The sequence below is a fragment of the Lipophrys pholis genome (assembly GCF_963383615.2).
Source record: "Lipophrys pholis genome assembly, chromosome: 15".
Taxonomy (NCBI): domain Eukaryota; kingdom Metazoa; phylum Chordata; class Actinopteri; order Blenniiformes; family Blenniidae; genus Lipophrys; species Lipophrys pholis.
In genome coordinates, this window is record NC_137642.1 from 18858606 (window position 1) to 18879592 (window position 20987).

The 20987-nt window shown below is 39.9% G+C and overlaps 1 protein-coding gene across 1 annotated transcript in view; it reads right to left on the reverse strand.

Annotated features, from left to right (window-relative positions):
* Positions 1-18622, reverse strand: part of plpp4 (phospholipid phosphatase 4) — a gene marked incomplete at its 3' end in the record, with an annotated part of 56763 nt that extends 38141 nt beyond the window's left edge. Inside the window, exon 1 of the mRNA XM_080481249.1 lies at positions 18279-18622. Within this exon, the coding sequence (XP_080337375.1) occupies positions 18279-18367 (89 nt within the window). The 5' untranslated portion in view covers positions 18368-18622. The remainder of the gene's footprint in view (positions 1-18278) is intronic.
* Between the last annotated feature and the right edge of the window lie 2365 nt (positions 18623-20987).

The following is a 20987-nucleotide window of genomic DNA, read 5'->3' on the forward strand; positions in this document are numbered from 1 at the left end:
GTTGACGTTAAATTGAGCCCTGGGAGAAATAGGCTGGACAAATAATTGAATTTTTTTTTCCTCTGGGCTGTTTGGTGGGACGATTACTTTTTTTTTCTTTTGTGCTTGTACACATCAAAAATGGGCAATGTGACAAGTGAGTGTGGAACCTTCAAGTTCTGTTAGATCCTTGTTTGATCCTTAGTTGCTTTGCCGGACTGTGTATTCATTTCTAATCGTAAGAAAAAATGTAGTAATTCTTGGTGTATATCGAGTAATTTTCAGGATGCAATAAGGAGTGAATAATTGTTGGCCTTTCTTCCGGTAGCTTCCATTTAGTGGCTATTCACCAGAGCGATGCGAGCGTGACATCAGATCATTTACCTTTAATGAAAAGGAAGACATCTTCACAAAATGCTGAACAGCACACCGATAATTGGACCAAGAAAATGCCATTTCACCTCCATTTTTAATTAAAAATGCAGAATGTTTTGACTGCCTCTCATTCTATGTAAGCTATTTGTCAAGATATTGGTATCTTTTTCTTTTCAACTGCTGCAGGAGCAACGATAAGAGAGAGCAGCTGGCAGCAATACATGATGCTTATCATTAATCTTGAAGGAAGATAAGGCTGGCAGTATTGGATTACTCCTTTAATAACTTTTGTAAACGTGAACCAAACATAACACCAAATGGAATTTTGCTACTACTGTACATATTATACAAATTCATTTCAGCAAGTCACCCCTGTGCCCTGTAATTATCTCATGGCCTTTCGTCAGACTGTAGCCACTGAAGCATGAAACACGCAAGGAATTTAGCATTTTATCAAGTCACCTTAAAATGTTTTGATCCAGGAAGTTTCTCCTCTAATCTGGTCTCCATTAAATGGCCTTTGAAGCTGATGACTATCAAAATATAAAACGAGCCTGATAACACAGGTATAATTAATTCAGCAGACAGAATAGATGGCCTTTGTGGTTACATCACACAGGGAGAAATCTATATTCAGCTCGGCACAATCATGCAGTGTTTGGAAAATCAGTGGAGTTTACATTGATCAACCAAAACATTGTGACCACTGAGAATAACACTCTATGTGGAAGCATTTGAACATTTGTATTCCTGAAAGTTGGACAGAAACAATTATCCAAAACCAGACTCGGTAAAAGGCTCATGGGTGTCCAAGGTTCATAGATGGGCATGAACTCGAAACCACCTGGTCTGTAGTTTAAACTGCTGCAGTGATCAAAACTAAAGAAAGAGATCAGAATATCAAATATCAGGCTAATAAAGGGGAAAGCTCCCAAGCATTATGTAGGTGGTCAAAATATCACGGCTGATGAGTATAAATACTTCTCTAGATGTGATTGTAAATGTTATTAGGTCTAAGCCCCATGATACAATGTCAAAAAGCTTCCATATGATTATGTATTTGATATTATTTCAGAGTAGAGGGAGCATATTCCACATGGTCACATGTTCAGTAGCAGATCATGCTGTATTTGGGTTAAACACCCCCTCGAGTTTAATCTGTGGTGCAGATGAGACACTCTGAGCTACACATGTGTTTCTATTGGTTATGAACTTAGTGGGCAAGTGCAAGAAGAGTCATGAAAAATATGACACTCCTTTAATAAAGGGAAAATGAGAGGATTCAATGTGAAAGATATCTTCTTCTTTTTTTGACATTTGTTTGAACCAGATGTATTGATAAGTGAACTGCCAGCCCGTATTTTTAATGTGAAAACTTTGAAAATTGATACCAATGTGAAACAATATTCAAGTGGTATTTGATGGCAGTGTATGTATATGTTTCCAACAGCTCAGTCAACATCGAGCAAAGCAACTAACAGCGAATGTAAATAAGAAGGACTCTAAAGTGCAGATACATGACACTGCTTGATAAGATGAGCAAAGCAGGGAATTTAGAGGTAGAATACATTCATACACCGATTCCTCATTGATTGAGAAACTGATGGCTGGTCGAAACAGAATAAAAACCCCAAGGAAAGATTGCTTTTCTTTGGGTCTGTAAGGCTTGTGGGTAATCATGCAAGGGACAAGTGGGGTGGGGGGGTGGGGGCATCTGAAAGAATTAAACACAGACCCCCGGATCATTCGCACACATTGGACACAGATATGCACGTGGGACAAAGAAGCCAACATTTATCACCGCTGTCATGCTTGGTTTTTAATCCTAGCAAATATCAAAGCTGATAGCAAAGAAAGATCTCTGCTTCATGCCCGTTCAAAGGAAGGATAAACAGAAACTCTCCTCACACCACCCACTGAGAGTCGGTCATTAGCACCATCAGAAGTCGGCTCTTTCTAACAGACACACACGTGCGCACATACATGCGGCAGTGATCTGATGTATATTGAATTTATGATATACATACTGATCTGTAGGACTTGTGAAGACTCTGTTTGTACTTTCTTTGCTCGCTTAAGGCTAGTTTAGTTTTATTGTGCGGGCTTGAACAATTTATGCGTTTTATTGGTGTTGTTGTCATCTGTTTATGACTTTCATTTTTACTCTGATGAGTTTTATCTGCATTTGCATATTAGTTTACTCGAAAACACATTTCTGTCATAATTATTTTTTTCTGTATTTTTGTTTGGCTCATGTCGGCTTATAAACCTTGGGGAGTGTGTTTATGTCACATGCTGGGAAATGGCGACTTCTTCTTTCATATTTCCACAATTTGCATGTGTGAATAAACAAAACCTGGGCATGTGTGTGTGGCTCGCACAAATTCTTTTCTTTCTGGCTGATTAGCCTCTTATGGAGGACAACTACTGCTGGTATGTTTGTCTTTAGCGTGAGACCAAACCGCCTAAATCTCCCCAGATCTTTACTTGCCATGTCAGTTTCAGATGGTGTGAACCACAAACAAACATTCAGAGCTCATCAGCTCTGGAAACCGAATGTTTCCTGTCATGACTGCAAATAATCTGCAGCGAATAGCGTGAAATCACCTGCTTCCTCAGAGGAATGCTTTTAACAAGCTTTACGTGTCGTTTCTTTTACAGTATAGCTTAAATGCCCGACACCCCCGTGAGCTCTCTTGTATTCTGCATGATTAGACCTCTGTGTGTTGCTACCGGAGGTCAATCTGCACTGTGCACTAATAAGGGGGATAAAGGCAACAAAAGCTAACAAGGGAATGAGGGCGATGTCAGTCAAGCACAGCCTGTACATGCGCACGCACGCACACACGCATACACACATACACACATAAATGGTTAAGGAGCACATTGACGAACTATTAGTATGGATGTTTTGACGTTTTCGTGCCACAATAACAAGTACATGTGAAAGAGAAGAAGATGAAAGGTACAACAAAATTGAACAATTCCCTTTTGCGGAGCAGAAGCTGGTTCTCCTTTACAGGAGGTACGTGTGGATACAGACTTTTATTCTTCGTTTATTTGGATGAAAATTCAATTCATGGCTCAGACTGAGGTCATATTGAAAAACATCAAACAAGAATGAGATTTATGAGCATATATGAAAGGTTAATAACCATTTCAGCAAAAGTGGACCAAATCTATTTTTTGGCCAATGCCTGACCCATATCTGAAATTTTTATGGAAACGTGAACAACACAAACCTGACTCTGGACCTGATTTGAAGAATCAGAAAGTTAAAGTTGAGCAATTCTCTTCCGTGATTTCCCAATGCTGAGTTTTGAACTTTCAAAAAGACAGTCCCGGTAAAACCATTACGAAGGGTTAGATTCATAGTTACATAAACTAAATTTTAGCTGGTAGTTTTGTTATCCCCGCAAAAAGAAACAACAACATAACAGTGTCACATCCTGCCTGGTTTAAGAGCTGCAACACAGCGTAATTTCCTTGTTGTTCTTTTTTTTCTAATCAATTGATTAGTATAGTATTGTCACTGTGCAGTGATTACAAGCGGAATGCAAAAACTTTCATTCAGTCTGAGATGCTGACAGACTTTCCTGTTTCCAGTTGTGCTTCCCATGAAGTGTAAACAATGCCAGCAAAGGCAGTTCTTTGTTTGACATTTCAGCCTCAGCCATGATTACAATGGATCCATTAATCACTTCATGATATTTATGTTTTAATGTGAAGTCTCTTAAAACAGCTTATCGATGCTAATTTCCAGAAGTATGTAAGCGTATTAGGGCCACTGAAGAAAAAAAACTTTTTTTTTTTTTCTTCAATGGCCCTAATATTCTTCCGTACTGTACAGAAGAATAAGTCATGATTGAAAGAATTTCCTTTTTGATATTCGTTATTTTTGTGGCGATGCAATCATAATACAATTGTTCCATCCATTACTGTGAGGTTCTTATGATCTCATGCTTTAGGAGCCGTGGCTCTGTGCATGCTGGTTTACTCATGTGGCTCATTAAATGGACTGGAGGACTCGTTAATATGATTAGTTCCACCTGTGTGTTCCCTGCATTAAAAGTCAGTGCCATAAGCGTAGAAGAAGAAAACAAGTCCTCCGTGCTCACAGTATTCACCTTCCATAGCGCCAAGAAACATCAGCGCTGCTTTAATGCGTCTGCTTAAATGACTTGAACCGTGGAGGTCACAAAGCTCCACTTAGACTTAAGGGGTGTCAAGGACAGTTCAGTTATTCTGTCTGTCACCTCAGCACAGCTAACCAGGCTAATCAATGTAAGTGTCTGTGTGAGTGTGCGTTTGTGCCTTGTTATATATCGCTCTCTGAGATTCCCCAAAATTGAAACTACCCTACACTTGTGGGGCCTAAAATGTGTTTGAAAATTAAAATGTGTTTTATGGGACGAAGACATTGGCGTCAGAAAATGGCAACTTTTTTTTTCTTTCTTTCTAATAAAGAAAACGCTGTTCCCAAATCAGATTATTCAGTAAGCGGTGAGAATATGACACGACACACGGCAGATGACAGCGACAAAAGAAGGAGAGATCGGTAATACAACAGGGAAAGCTTGCTATCTATTGGCTAGTGTAACAGTTACAAACATGTTGAATAAATCCTGTTTTCTGTGGAGTTTCAGGCTTTGACCAAACAATAGCCTGTATTAAATAGGATGCGAGCATATTTCTTTTATTTTTACATGGTTCAGCCTGGAGTGACTTAAGTCACATTTAAAGTTTCCTCAAAAATGCCTTATCATCTGAATGTATTTGAAGTAGGTCTGGATTGAAAATGTGACCATGTACCACAAAAATATATCTCTATATAACCAAAGAAGTTATCAGAAGTTGCTCAACATGCTTTTTAATGGCAAAACTAATGCATCTTCAGTTGGATCAAAATGAGTTATACTTATACTAGAAATAATGTCTCTTTTCACGTCTTGTGAGGAAAAATTAATTGGAATAAAGTTGTTTTCTGTTTTGTCTATTATCCAGTTATAAAAAAAATCCCACGTATTGTATTTATTTATTTTTTTCATTGTAAGAATGTACACAGCAGCCTCACAAATACACCAGTTTAACAGAAGTTCATTAGACACACACACATAAATGCAGGTTTTACATATTTCACTCTGCCTCCAATTTGGCATTTATTCAGGAAGTTTAGCTTCATTATGTGGGCAGATTAGAGCCTCTGTTTGTGAGCAAAGTGGAGCCACCTACAAGGCAGTCCGTGATTATATCACACACAACAAAGTACCGTAGGGAAAAGGGCCAGTTATTGTGAACACATGCCAAATAGTGTCTGAAAAACCGTCCGATTTCGAGAATTGATTAAGAAGGAGACCCTTTTTTTCTATAAGTAAAAGGAAAATTTGGAGATTTACAGATTAATGTATGAACTTTTTGCTGGTCCAGCTCAATTAAAATCATCATTCTGTGGCCCCCTGAACTTTGAATGTGACACCCCTGAGTTACGAGGAACAATGTGGTTTGATCTAGCCTAACAACATGCCGCTGGTATGAAAGGTACTCTGCAGCTCCAGGATTCAGGTCACCAGCAATGAAATCCTTAGATATTATGAATTTACAGACTGAAAGTTTCAGTTCCATTTGGCCAAGTTGTGTGTGATGCTGGCTGTAAACCTCCTCATCTGATCAATATTCATCAGTTCCTTAAACATGAACCTTCATAACTGTGACGACGACACAGATGCTCTCTTAACTGTACGCAATATTAATCAGACTGAACTGAATTCCGACTGCAGGCCTAATCAGAGTTGTTAGTGAAGTCAGATCTGTGGAGACAGACAGACTGGGCGCATCCTATTTACGGGTGATCACATCAAATTTGTGGTTGCAGCTTCCACCGGGCTATCTGCAATTCAGAGAGGTCTGAAAGTTCTTTCAATCCCAGATTCAGGAGAATTTGAGTGCCGCATCTCGACCCTCCAAACAATTGTGCTGTCAAGCTGCAGTGCAGAACTCTTCCATCACACCAAATATCATAAACACAATAAATCAATCACTGCAGCTTTGTGCGTTCCTTGCTCACGTCAGCATTTCCATCTGCCTGGATCTGTTGTTATTGCTGCTGTTGCATTGGAATTGACAAAAAAAAAAAAGACACAGAAACCACTGATCTAACTGGGAGATGGAGAAATCTTGTCGATTTTAACTCTTGTTTTGGTTATTCTATATTTTTTCTTTCTTGCTGCTCCTCCATCTGGAGGCAAACTGGATGTGGTGAAGAAGAGATTTGGTCTGAATTGGAAGTAAAGAACTATTGTTTTGAATTTCACTTTTTCACATTTCACAGTCGATCCACCTGCATTTGTTCGCCTCCCACAAGTTTTACAGCTCGTGTTGGCTGTGAGTCTCCGTCTGTAGGATCATTCAAATATAGATTTTTATTTGTGTCTCCACTCTTCATGCATCATAAATAAGAAAAGACAATGACGTATAGGGGATTTTATTATATTTTCCAAAGTGGGAAAGCCTTTCTCTAGAATGAGAAAAATACTATGGAATACTGTCAAACTTATAACCTTTTACTGGTAATGTGGAAAATTTGAGAACATTTCGAGACACAAACTTGCTATTACCTTTAACCTTCTGCTATAATCTTTGAGCATTATTGTGCTCTCATTTATGGACATATACAAGGAACTGCACCCCAAATGTCAGTAGATGAATAGAAACTGACTTCATCACTGACTTTACAGTAACTTTTTCTTGTATCACTTAACTTATTTGCTTGATGACAATGTCCTTTGTAATTCATCTGCTGATTATGGTATTCCTGATCGTGCAATTTTCTAACTTTCAAGATTTAATAATGAACATTTTGTTAAAACACTGGCTGTATAAGCTACATTTGTCGAAAAGAAGTTGCTGAGACACATCTGTACCTGTTTCCTCAATTCAACCGTGCCATGTATTATTTTGGATCCTTTTCCCGTTGCAGCACTAAACAATGAGCCATCATTCTGCAGCATGCTGTCTAGCAGAAACCACACAAGAGTCATTAAGGATAGAGTGGTCTGACAGAAAACCTGTGGGCCTGGGGGAGTTACACACACACACACACACACACACACACACACACACACACACACACACACACACACACACACACACACACACACACACACACACACACACACACACATACACACACACACACACACACACACACAGACGTGATGAAGGTTGTTTTCTTTTTCAAAAGAAGGAGGTTTGTGTTTTATACGTTTTAAGATTTGGAGCGGGACGTGTCCAAATGTGTGTGGTGGGGAGGCTCTTTCATCTCCTCAGCTCCCTTCATCTGTCTTTGCAAAGATAAGAGCAAGATGGTTAAGATGACAGTAATGGAGCAGATCTGAGAAAATGCCCGATAAAGGGGCAATAAAAGGAATGAGGGACAAAGAGACGGATAAAAGGAGGAGGACTATATTCTCTGACTGCAGCTGTCCCCTTCACCGTGTGTCTGAGCACCCGCCGCCGGTTTGAATTCTCATATGCTTATCTTACAAGAGGCCTTGAGGTCCTAGACAATGTTTTCTTACAAAAGGAGCCTTATGGAAGTATGTGCCACTCATATACAATGACCTTATTTGTGTGTATTTTGACCTTGACTGTGCTCAGATCGGGAATGTACACATGTTAGTTACAAAAGCTTTGGCTTCATACTTTCTACTATGTGTTTCTTACAACAATGGAGCTGATGACATTAAGACGCGTCCTAACAGTTCTATACTGGTACCGGATTCTATACTGGTACAGGATTTGACATGCATACTTCTAATAACAATGACTCGTAGATCGTCTGTGATATCTCTTTGTGGACGTATCGCAGTCATATAGTGCTCAGAAGTACTCTCACGGCTCAAAGACAAACTACAAAGAAACTTCACTGTTCAGCCGCTGGAAGACACTAAAGGACCAAACAAAGCCAAATGTGTTTCCACAGTGTGTTACATAGGAGGCAAAGCAACAGAGTTTAATCAAGTACATTTAGTTATTAACTATCTGTATATTTTAACTCTGAGCTCACCAGTGACTGTTTTTATCTGGCAAGAGAGATAAAATCATTCATTTCTTGTTTCTTGAAAGCATATTCTGTAACTTTACGAAGATGATGAAACACATTATTATTTTGAAAAATTACACAATTTTCGCATTACACCAGTACCTAGTATTGTAGAATGGTGTCTTGAGGAATAAAGTTGACCAGAATTTGAGCTGCTCTTTTTGTCAACCAAAAAAATTACTTGTAAGTATTGAAGTTGATGGAGAATGTGGACGTGGTCCAGTCTCTATGGAAATCTGACCCCCCCCCCCCCCCTTTCTTTTTTTTAATAGTAGTGTAACTTGTTGTGTGCTTCATCTTTATTGGTTGTAAGTACCACTAGGTGTTAACAGTAGACACATTGTGCTGTGGTGAGAGGAAAGAAGTATCACTCACTCTTACTGAACAATCTAAGACCAACGTACCACCACCAAAAGAGATATCGCCACGGTGGTTCATTATTCATTCAGGGAGAGCAGATGACAGGGTGTACCTTAAGAGCTTCTCCTTATGAGAAACATCATTGCCTGAAGTTGAATTCCAACATGTAGAGTGGCTCTGGAATGTGGATGACTGAATTATAAATGGAAGCACAGTCAGTGTAGAGCAACGTCTTGACGAGAATGCACAAAAAAGCAGGAGGGGTTTCTTTTTTAATGTCAAAAAGTGAATACAGGTCTACGCCTTTGGCTGTAATCACAGCGCTGAGTCTGTGTGAATAGGACTTTGTAAAGCTTCTCAATCTGGACTTTGCAATTTTACTTCATTCATCTTTGCAAAGCTACTCAAGCTCTGTCAGGTTGTTTGGAATTCTGGTGTCAGAATGATCATGGCGGCAATCGTAAAAGCAATGAATGGGAAGACATGGAAGGGGATGAATGCTGTTATTTTTCAGATAAATGGAATTTGAGAGGAGCACCTCTTCATTTGAATGCAGTTTTAATCAAATACACTGTGATTTTTGAGTTGCCTCTGCTGCAAACCATTAGGTTTATTATATTTACTTTGTAATGAGAGTGATGCGGGGGGTTTAGGGGATTTGAGGCGAAGACTGCAAATCTCCCAAATACGATGAATCATTAATTCCCATATGATAATAACTACACCATTAGACTCCGAAAAAAAATGTTCTCCGAGAAGTCTTTGTGATACACAGAGAGAGTAGGTGATGGGGAAAACTGCTAAAATATTTTGTTTTTCTATTTGTTATGTATCAGAGTCACTTGGGGTGGGAAAAAATAAGCAAGGCTTGATTATTTAATTTTGACCCAAATCTCCATTCAAACAAACAAGCATGACAACAACGGTCTTATTTTCCTCTTTTTTACCCTTATTCTTTCTGCTCCTCTCCCATTATTTTCATGGTTACAGTGAATTTTCATCATCTTATGCGGCGAGTGGACCCACAGGCCAATTTTCGCCAAAGCTTGACGCGCCCCTTTAAGAGAGAGCATGGTGAAAAGGGCGCACAGTGTAACTGAGTGATCTGATGCCCATGGAGGGATAAAGAGATAGGGCTGGATAGATGACAGCAGGGACAGCGAGACATAATGAGCTGATCAAACGATTGTGGAGACTAGAAATGCCAGAGGAGCTTAGATGGGGACAGGCTGAGCGGTGAGGGAATCCCTGGCCTTGGCATGACAGTCAGCTGCCTTCACTCTCACTGGACTCAGTGGCTATTTCTGCCTCTGCACCTGCCGATCTGCTGATCAACACACTTCCACCCCTGCCTGTGAACCTCTAATCTATACGTGAACATCCTCCGGTTAGGATATTTATGTTTCTCCATGTTTCCTCTTCGTCTGTCTTTCAGTAATTGTATCTTCTTTTTCCACAAAGTGCTCAGATTCTGAATTTAACAAGGTCACCGATTCAAACTGTCATCCAACTCAAGTCCTTTGAAATATTTTGTATCCGGGCTTGTTTCCTTTGTGTGTTCTCATGTGCACACCAATGTTTCTGTTGGATTATCTTCCTTTTGTTTGGTGTAATTGGGAGTCCCTGAATAGAGCACCACTTTATAAGCACCACTTCTTCATGAACTCAGTGATTAATCAGGTCGCTTGCAGCCAATGTAATCAAGAACAACAATGGGTGCTCCAGAGACCAAAGAAATCAACAAATGGACATCGCTGGAGATCACGCTTTTTCTCTCACTCACACCCATCTGCCTCCGGTCAATCTCTGTCAATAGCACCCAGCCTAGGAAGATTTCATTGGCCCTGCAGCCACAGAGACCTGTCCAACATGCCATATCAATTTTTCCATTCTTCTCCAAGATAATGAGGGTTGCAGATTTAGTGACCTGTGATTCAGCAGCTTACATTTTAGCCTGCACAGGAGACTAATGTAGCTTGAAAGACATCATAAAATAGGAGATTTTTTTTTTTTGTGTGTGTGTGTGTGGCATTGTTGAAAAGTGATTTGTGGACAGGGAAGCACAAAAAGGCACACAAATAAACTGAGTGGCAAAAGCATCATATATATTGAGGAAAAGAAACAAAAACATGGGCTTCACCTGAAGGTGTTCTATTCCCATCAACAGCTACTTCTCCAATACTTCTTTCTATCTTCAGGTCAGTCAACTGAACTTTGTGGACAATATGTGATGGTAAATGTAATATATTGAGTCTGCTGGAGAGCCGTATGGAGCACTTTCCCTCTCTGGCATCACTCACTGTGTGCTGCATTGTGCAGGAGTGAGGCTTGTTTGCTTGGAAATTTCACCCATGGGAAGAGTATTTGGACGAAACCACACAGACGGGTGAAAGAAACAACGAGCTGAAGGATGCAGGGCTGAAGTGTCTAGTTTGGAGGTCAGCAGTATAAGCAGCTCTTTCAGATCAAAAGAACTAATGAAAAGCTTAGTTTATTAGAGCAGAGGCATTCACACCTGTGGCCTTTGGTGGAGAAGTCTGTGCAGCCTATATCAAAACCCTATGCCAAAAGGATTGAAAGATTTGATAGGAATTTCGTTGAGAGAAGCTTGTACCTTTATAATCACTGCATTGATTCGGAGTGACCTTTTCCTGGACCCACAGTTCCAGTCAATCAGACTAGTACTGTCTTCTTGGTATAGTTACGGTACGCGTGCACTCACCAACTTAGAATTACTCTTTTATAACCATTTCATTATTTCATGTCTGGGTTGTCTGGTTTATATTACTGAACACGTAATGACATGGAAACAATATGTGTTTCATGATCCAATGTTTCTTCTCCAAATGTCCAAACACTTGCTCAGGTTTCTTATAAGATGTTTGATTCCTCTCGTCAGCAGGGACGCTCTGTATAACTGAGAATTACAACCAGTCAAGTTGGGAGTGTTTTTCTTTTTTCTTTTGTGTGAACAGGGCACTTTTGGTGGCTGGTCGAAGTGTCCCCTCCTCTACAGCATTCTCTTTATTGCAGGAGCAGATAGAACAGATCAATTCAAAGTTAATAAAGCTATGTATTTTAAATCTAGAGCTGTAGTCTCACGTATCAATAGTGAAACTCACACTCTTCACTCTAAGACCTCACACAGCAAGTTCAGACAGGTTGGTTTGACTATCTGAGGAAAAGGTTTTCTTGTTATTGGTGGAGTCCACGGGTATTCTGAAGTTTATTTCATTGTTTTCATTGTATGTACAATACATTCCTCTGTAACAAATGGAATTATACATATATAAAGTAAAAAAATATATGCACAAACCAGGTATGAAGACTTGGGTGAAAAATATAAAGTAGATGAGATGGGATGGGATGTGACTTGGAACACTGTAGCTGGTGCCTTGAAAAACCCAAATCATCTATATATTCATTAGAGATTTTGTCATATGTCATACATTGCACTGGTTAGCAGGTCTAACTGCAGCCAAGAAGATTGTAGTACAGCAGTTGAAAATTCCACATGATATCACATTGGATGAGGAGCTTTTTTTACATGTAATCCGCAAGGATTATGAAAGCAGCATATCAATGTGGACAAATATGATATCTGACTTGAAAGACATTTTCTCAAAGGAAAAGTGATAATGTGGGTTGTTGTTGTTGTTGTTGTTGTTGTTGTTGTTGTTGTTGTTGTTGTTGTTGTTGTTGTTGTTGTTGTTGTTGTTGTTGTGTTAGGGCTACCTTTACTCATAGTTAGCTGGGATTGGCACCAAAGCCCAGTAAAAATGAACAGGATGAAACCGTAAAAAAGATGGATGGATGAATGGTTGGATGGAAAATTGTGAAGGTTTTTGTTTTTGTTTTCAGTCCACTTTTTATTGTTCTAATACAAAATATCATCATCATGTCGCTGGGTAGGGTACGGTGTGCAAAGCACTATTAGAATATGTTGTGGTCAAAATTATTACATTTAACTGACACAAAAAAATGACCAAAGTCATGAATATTGCAAAATGAAATGTATATTTGATTTCATAATTACCGTGTTGCTTAAAATTTGTGTTTCTCCAGCAATGCTCCTGCAGTTTGCGCGTGTGTACCAATCGTGCCATTAATAAATAACATTTTCTACAACCTGCCATTAATAAAGAACATGTCATTTTGACATGTGAAGATTTTTTTTAAACATAGCTATAGAGAGAAATATCCGTTTGTTTTTTTTTGTTTTTTAAACGGGGTATGTGTAAATGTGTCTTGTGTGTGTGTGCTTATGACATTGTGTGTGTGACGTTCATGTGCGTCTCCCCTCACATTTCCAATTAACTCTCCTCCTCACGTCATCATCTCAATGTGCTCCACCTGTGTCTCATCTCCTCATGTATATTAATCCCCTCTCCCAGTGTGTCTGTGCCAGATCGTCTTCATACGATCAGCGCCAGACCCACACAATGTTTAGTTATGACCTTCCTTTTCAGCTTTGTTTGCATAACTTAAGAAAAATTATTGTATATGAGCAGCTTCATTTTATTGTGTGAAAGCATCTGCATTCATTATGTTTCTCCACTTGATTGTTCAGGACTTTCATATAACTGGTCACTGATAAGTATTTGTGAAATAAACATTAAATCCTGCCCTGTTTTCCATCAATGATGACAGTGTGGTCATGTACCGTTTGTTCCCTTTAAGCAATCCAGGGTGCTATTAAGTTTCTGCTAATGCAAACAGAAGATGCTTGTTCACATTAAAAGCACTGAACTGACAAATACATGGGGTGAAAGGGGGATGTTTTTAATTCTAAAGTGATTACTGAAGCTGCAGTGAGTTTGCCCTTGCACCAACTTGTTATCAAAACTTTTTTTTTGCCAGTTGACCATTCAATCTTTAATGGAACAAGATGTGGAGGTCACCGCCAGCTGTCAGAAATAGAGCAGCAGACGAAGGTCGGCACACCTCCAGAGTTTGCCCACCAGCGTTGTGAATAATGCATCATTAAGTAACGTTTCTGTTTTTATTGTCATGGGCCAAATGTTTGTTAGGTGAGCAAATGTGCTGTCGTAATGGTTACTTTTCTAATAAACTAATCCTCCTCTGTCCTCATGACAGCAACATGAAAGATGCCCGGCTGTAAGTGACATGAACATTAGTCCCGATTCAAAGTAGCTGTGATGTATAAGCTGATTACACAAATATTGGCTGAGTTTTATAATGTATATCTGGTGCTGCATGCATATTTCTAATTTCATTTATCTATTTTGTTGAACGCTCTTGTTGAGGTTATTAGTCCATGAATCTGTTTCTTTCAAGAAAAAGTAAAATTAAAGAGCATCCTAATCATAAATGATGTAACTGTGAAATCAAAAGTATTGCAATAGCCACCTTTCTAAAGACTGGGACTCCACCACTTGTTGAAGAAGAAAGTAATAGCTGCCATCAAGTACTAATCATCAGTAACCTCTACAACACTGATGAACACCTCTGTTCTGTTTACAGCTTCTGGTGCAAACTGCTTTATCAAAAAAGCTCCTTTAGTTGCATCGTAAATAGATTTCTCAGTTTCTCAAATAGAAGTGGCTGCTCAAGGGGTATTTGATGTACTATTAAATTACAACCCCTGTAGCCATAGTAATCTCAGGTACTGGCCCCTCAACCAGAGCTGATATTATAGAACTGTTTTTCTTCATTATTACTTTAGCCACAGCAAAAACAGCCTCCCAGCAATGTTTTTTTTCTCAATTGAATGTTTTCTCATTGTCTCATCAACTGCAGAAATAATGAATCCTGATGACATTGCATCCAGTCCTCTTAAAAAAGGGTATTTTCTTGAAACACACCACAGCACAAAAGCCCTCATTCTTAACGTTCAGGATAAACAATTCGTTTCTTCTTAAATGGTCTAACGCCTTGACATTTCACTCTTCCTCAGCATCTCACAAGGCTTTCTGAGGCTTGCCAAAGCTGTGGGCTGTATCCCAAAACTGCTCCTAATTCTCCCTCTGAGAGCAGAGGATGATATCCAGTGAACCAAAAAGCCTGTTTTCAGGGGGGACAGTGGCAGCGGCAACAACAAATATCCTCCCAAAAACAAAGCCAGCATCAGAACGTGTTTGAGCTCATCGCACTCACGATCTGTTGAATCGCTTCAGTGTAAATAGATGCAATTTTAATCAGTCGTACTATATCATCACATTTTTTCTTAATTAAAAAAGTAAAAAAATTGTGCTTGGGTATAAATTGTTATTTTTAGCACAAACAGATTTTGTTTTTCTTTTATGTGTCAGCCTGTAAACCAGCTGCCCTCCTCTCTGACCAATCTCTCCACCAAGAAGCTTTTAGAGATACAGATAACAGTTCTCAATGGTTTCTTGTGCATCTATTTTCTGTCTCAAGTCTTTATCTATAAAATCTCCAGGCAATCTGTATCCCCTTAACAGCACATCCTCCATCTGTGTTCTTATTTCAGTTTTTGCCCATGCTCTTCTTCCTTCGTCACCCTGCTCTCCAATTAACCAGTTCTCTAATATTTATGGGATTTATCTGCTAACATATGTGTCCAATAATGAGCTTGGAAAATAAAAAAAGGAACTTGTAATGATGGTGAACATGAGCTGTCACTTGACCACACACTGAATAAATGCCTTCTTAGTATTTTTTCTAAACTCCTGCTGGTGGTGCTTTGGATTACGAGCAAAGTGCAATAGCTCCAATCTCATTATCCCCCTTTTTTTATGTTGAGCAGCTCGCCTGGATGAGAATAAAAGAGCGTTATCATTTTCTGAGTCAGTATTCTGCTTTTGATTTTTCTCTTTGTTAAATGTCAAAGATCCATTTCCATTTAGATTGAACCTTTTGCTTTGCACTCAAGAGACAGGCGACTCCCGGGGTTTTCAGGCCGTGATGACTGCATGACATTAGTGGTTTCATAGCACAGGGTCAACTTAACCTTACACACACACATGCTGACTGTCGCTAAGGTCACTGCACCCCCCCCCCCCCCCCCCCCCCGAGGCTGGGAGCAGACAGGCAGTTTGGCAAGCAGCGGAAAGTAAAAAGTAGCACACTTCTTTAAAGGCAAGCTGTCATTGGCAAAGTTCAAAGTGAATAATGCAGGAAAATCACGTCCCCTGGTCTTTAATTCATCTAACTGTGAGGATGACAAATCACGAACATGCAGAAAGAAAAGAAAAATTCATTCTTACACAAAACATTTTCAATCAGTTTAAAAATAATCAGGAAATATATATATATATATATATATATATATATATATATATATGTTTTATTGGATAAAAGATACTAAAAGCAAACAAAAAGATTTCATTATAAAGGGTCACAAGACACAACAAAAAGAGAAATATGATCAAATTTAATTTAACAAATACAGGCAAGACACTGTTCAGTAAACACCTGTCTTTGGATGGCGGAAGGAAGCACCAGAGGATGTGAAGAAAGTCCTCACATGTACAGGGAGATTGTACAAACTCCACACAGAAAAACCCCAACACCTCAGATATTCTTGCTGGGAGGGTTTACTGCGAATGATGGCACTGACATACAACACTTTTCTTCTGTCCAGCAAGAAAACAAATTGGACTCTTTCAATAAAATGGGATTCACCAATAGTGAACAAAAGATGATGCCTTACAGCCAAATCTCACTGTTGGTGAAAATGTATAAAGAAAGCTACTCAATCCCTCCAAAGAAGAAGCTACAGGGCCCTACACCTACGGCAAAAATATGTGATCAGCAGATACACAAGGTGAGAGGGAAAAAAACTGTCTTTCCACTCCTTCAGTGGAAAAAATGGTAGATTGTGTTTGACCCCATTTATCCAGCCTTTACCTTGGTCTTTGTTGTGAGTCAAGAACAAGGAACTGCTGCCCTTCATGGCCAGAGGGCGACGCTCTCGTCTACTGAGAGTAGAGTTTGTTCGATGGAACAATTACTTCTAGTCACAAAGACATGCATTACACAGGATTATACACCGTGACAAAATACATGATTGGAACTTATAATAAATTACATATGGGCTCTCAATCACCAGTCCAATAATGTTTTACTATCATTTCAATGATGGAGAACAAAGCTACTTACAAAACACTATACAGTCTAATCATAGACTGATGTATAGCCCAGCTGCAAGGATACAATTCTGCCACAGACGAACAATACGTAAAGCAAAATCAGGCTGACATGCATGCACGGGTGTGACAATTGGATTTTATGTCCAAGACGTAGCTATGTCACGGAGAAAGAGTAAACTTATTCTATAAAACCAAATTAAATGTGAGTTCTGCAGTGCGTTTTGCTGTAAGTACAGAACATATCAAGTTCATGACGGTTAAGTTAGAACCCCATAATATACTGTTTATTAGTCGTAGTTTGCGCTCTGTGCAGTTAAGAGAGAATACGGGGAGTATAACTCACTTCATTATAGTGATCAAGGACTTCGAAACAGGGGCATCAGCGGCAGAATACAGCAGTTAGTGTATGATGATGACGATATTGTGTGAAATTGCATTTTTTTGTTTGGCCTTGAGCAGAGATTCGCAACTACATACCGAGCCTGAAACATACCGATCTCACAGCCTTACACATGAAAACACAAACATAAAAGGCTAAACTGAACTGCTTCTTGCCTCCGCTCTGGTATGTCTCACTCTTTGACCAGATCATCCTTGCTTGAGTTTGCCCGTGTCAAACACTGTGAATGTGCAGCATCAGGCTCTTCCTGGCTTCTATTTTCAGTTTACAGTGGCAGCACACATACAGTTAGACCACTTACCCCAAGGACAGATATGAATGATAATGTACACAGGCGATGCAGGCAGTGGAGCTGCACACTCCAAGTCAGGAAAGCTTGTTTTGGACTTAATTTTCCTGGAGATGGAATTACAGCTGCAGCAAGGTGAGTCATTTCAGATGACATGACCTGGGGCTTTTTTTCCCATATTATATCAAACGCAAAATCAATAAAAGGCACAATCATGATGCAAACGGCGCTCGACAGCCTCGGGCAATACAAAACTATTAATGATTTATGTATATGTTGGTTTAGAAAAATGTGCCTCTGAGTCACGACCGTCTCAGAAAATGTCATGCCAGGAAATGCTGGAGTAAAAAAAACTCTTATTCACAAGCTAAAGTGGACAAAGGAAGAAATACATCGTCTTTTACAATTTTACAAGTATAAATTAAGCATAGAAACACTATAGATTCGTGGCATATAGTGAAAGTTGTTTTGCAACCTGTTACTAGTGTCCGTGTGGGGTCGACGGGATCTGTCCATGGTGCTGAACTGGCTCCTCCAGCAGCACCACACCGTGGCAAATCCACCTTAATACAGCACTTCGGCCGTCTAAATAAGGGGGAATACATGTGGGCAAAGCCAGTCACGAAACTACACACCGATGCCAAGGCACACACCACCAGACTGGATAGAAAACTCAGCGGCGAGAGCATTTTTACTCACACAAAAACTCCGAAGAGCAGAACTCGGATGCCAATCTCCAAAGCCAATTCTCGCATGTTTTTCCTCCGGTCCGGTGGTGACACATTCATGGCGATGAAAGAAATCCGTCAAGTGGGGAGGATTATAGGTGGTCCCGCTCAGTTCTGGAGGTTGCTCACTTTTGTAATCCACTTCAACAAAGCCGACGCTCCCTGAAGCGGCGCTCTCCTAATCACGCATGCCGCGCGTCTCCATCGGTCACCTGCAGCAGCCTGCCCCTTCTCCCTTCTCCCTTCTCCCTTCTCCCCTCGCCTGTTCCCGTCTGTTTCTAATTCCCGCTGGCGGTTCTGTACTCTGTTTGTGACAGCTGCTTTTTTCAGAGAGGCAAAGTGTCTGAGCTCCTCTCCGTCAGCTGCTCAATCTGGGTCGGAGCGCTCAGAACAGAGAGCAGATCTGGAGGAAAAACGCACAGGTGTGCGAGAGTATAGTGAGAAGAGGGAAGTGATGGGAGACGACAAAGTAAAGAGAGTCTCTCGCTCTCTCTCTCTCTCTCTCTCTCTCTCTCTCTCTCTCTCTCTCCCTCTCTCTCCATTGACCAGTTGACTGGAGGTTTCAGAAACCCACCAAATTGAACAAATTAGTGAACCGTTAAGCCCTCCCTTAAGGGTTCACTAATATTTCAGAAATGTGTGCCTAAATAAACATTTGAGCTTAGTTGTAGCTTATTTACACATTTTCAAAAGGCCTGATGGCTAAAAGGGGCTTTAAAAAATAACTTAAATAGAAAAAAAAAAATAGTTTTAACCACGGAAAATTGCTAAAACAGCTTAAAAAAATGGCTGGGATTAGTAAAAGAAAAAAAGGTTTAAAATGAGGGGGAAACATCCACAACTGCTTAAAAGAGAGCCAAAATGATTAAAAAGATAAAATGTTATAAATGTCTTAAAAATGTAAAAAGAAACAAAAAAAAAGGAAAAGAAAAAGAAAACCTCTAAAATTGAATCCAAAAACAGTAGAAGATGTTATGAAATGTTTCCCATGCTGACATAAGTGAAACGACAAGAATGCAACTTTTTTGTATCTATATCAAAACTATACATCAAACTTTTCAAGCTGTTAACCTCATTTTAAACATAAACGTGCTTTGCGGCGCGACCTAAATTTGATTTGGTGGAAAGTCACAAAAAACGACTCTTTTCGTCGTAAAGGTTGCAGAGCCCTGCACCAGACCAACAGCTGGTAGTGAAACACATCCATCAGCGCTGCCATTAGGCTCAACACCAAGCCTGACACCTGATATTGGAAGGCTGCACCACATGGTCAGTTCAGGGTAGCCTTGCTCTCTGTTGGCTCTTCTCCACAGTGTCCAATCATATCACAATGAAGAATGGTACACCTCGGGGTGTGAGCAGCAAGACAGTGATGAAGGAGCACAAGCGGCAGGATACCTGCGGGCCTGGAGAACTGGCCCACACTTCATAGACACGCATGAATATTTGATGCCCTCTGAACCAGGCTTTCATGCATTACCTGCTCGTCCAATGAGAGTATGTTTGTAGGACTGGGAGTGAGATCACTGTGAGGTAAAAATGAAAAATAAATAAATAAATAAATAAACCCTGACCCAAAAACTTCCCTGCCTTCTTTTTAGGTCACATGCTGACAAGCTGGAATCTCTGTGATGCAATTTAGAAAACCGTGCCTTCTCACGAGTTAACTCTCCGCCTTCTTTTAACTAGGAAAACACACACACACACACACACTGGAGAGATTTTGATCTCTTCCTTGGTTTCTTGCAGTGGAGTTCCAGGTGATGTGTCTGACGTCTTCTGCAGCTCTTTAATAAGAACAAAACAAAACAAGAGGAGATGTGAGACGGCGCTAGGTTGGGAGGTGAGATCTAACTTCAAAGTTTCCTGGCAGCCATCAGGCTTCTATGCGTTTAGAGAGCGTGGCATGTTTATTACAAGCTCTCAACATGGTTTTATCTAACAGCATCACGGCACTCTGGATTCAGAGGATTCACTGTCGTCAGAAAAACCTATTTAGACTTTACAAATGTCAGCAAAGGACAAAATAAACACTTAATTATAGGGCAGAGAACAGCATATTACACTGCTTTCTCTGGTTAATAGCATGCTGACTTGCTTTTTGTCATCATAAAGCAAACGCACAAACCTTTCTTGAAAATAATGGAAACTTCCTGCTATATTGAGGCTTTTCTCTTAGTTTAAACGTGATCAACATTTTTATTGTTCTCTTACCCTGACCCATCTCTTGAGCTTTTTATTCATTTGGTTTTCTGCACTATTGAGTCCGAGTCACATCCCCAAACACCCTGGGTATCCAGCAAGGGTAAATGTGCACAGAAGTCTAAAATAACTGAATAATACATTGATAAATGAAAGTTGACAGCATCATAGTAAAGTGCTCTTAATCATCTCCATCTGTACCACCCAATGTGGTGGATAATCTCTGCTACTGGGTGACTCATTATCCTACAAAGGGATTGTTTTTTCCTTCCCTGAATTCTTGGCTTGATTGGATATCACTTCTCATTACACTTTGGTTTGGAATATTTATAGGAAAACATCTCCCATTCATAGTTTATCGACAGTGGTGTCAGTGCGTGGGTGGTAGTTGTACATGCAGGATTACCTGAGGGTGTAAAGTGCGATGCTGCTGTAGAAACTTACTCACTGATAGCTGATTGTGCTTCTCCAACACTGT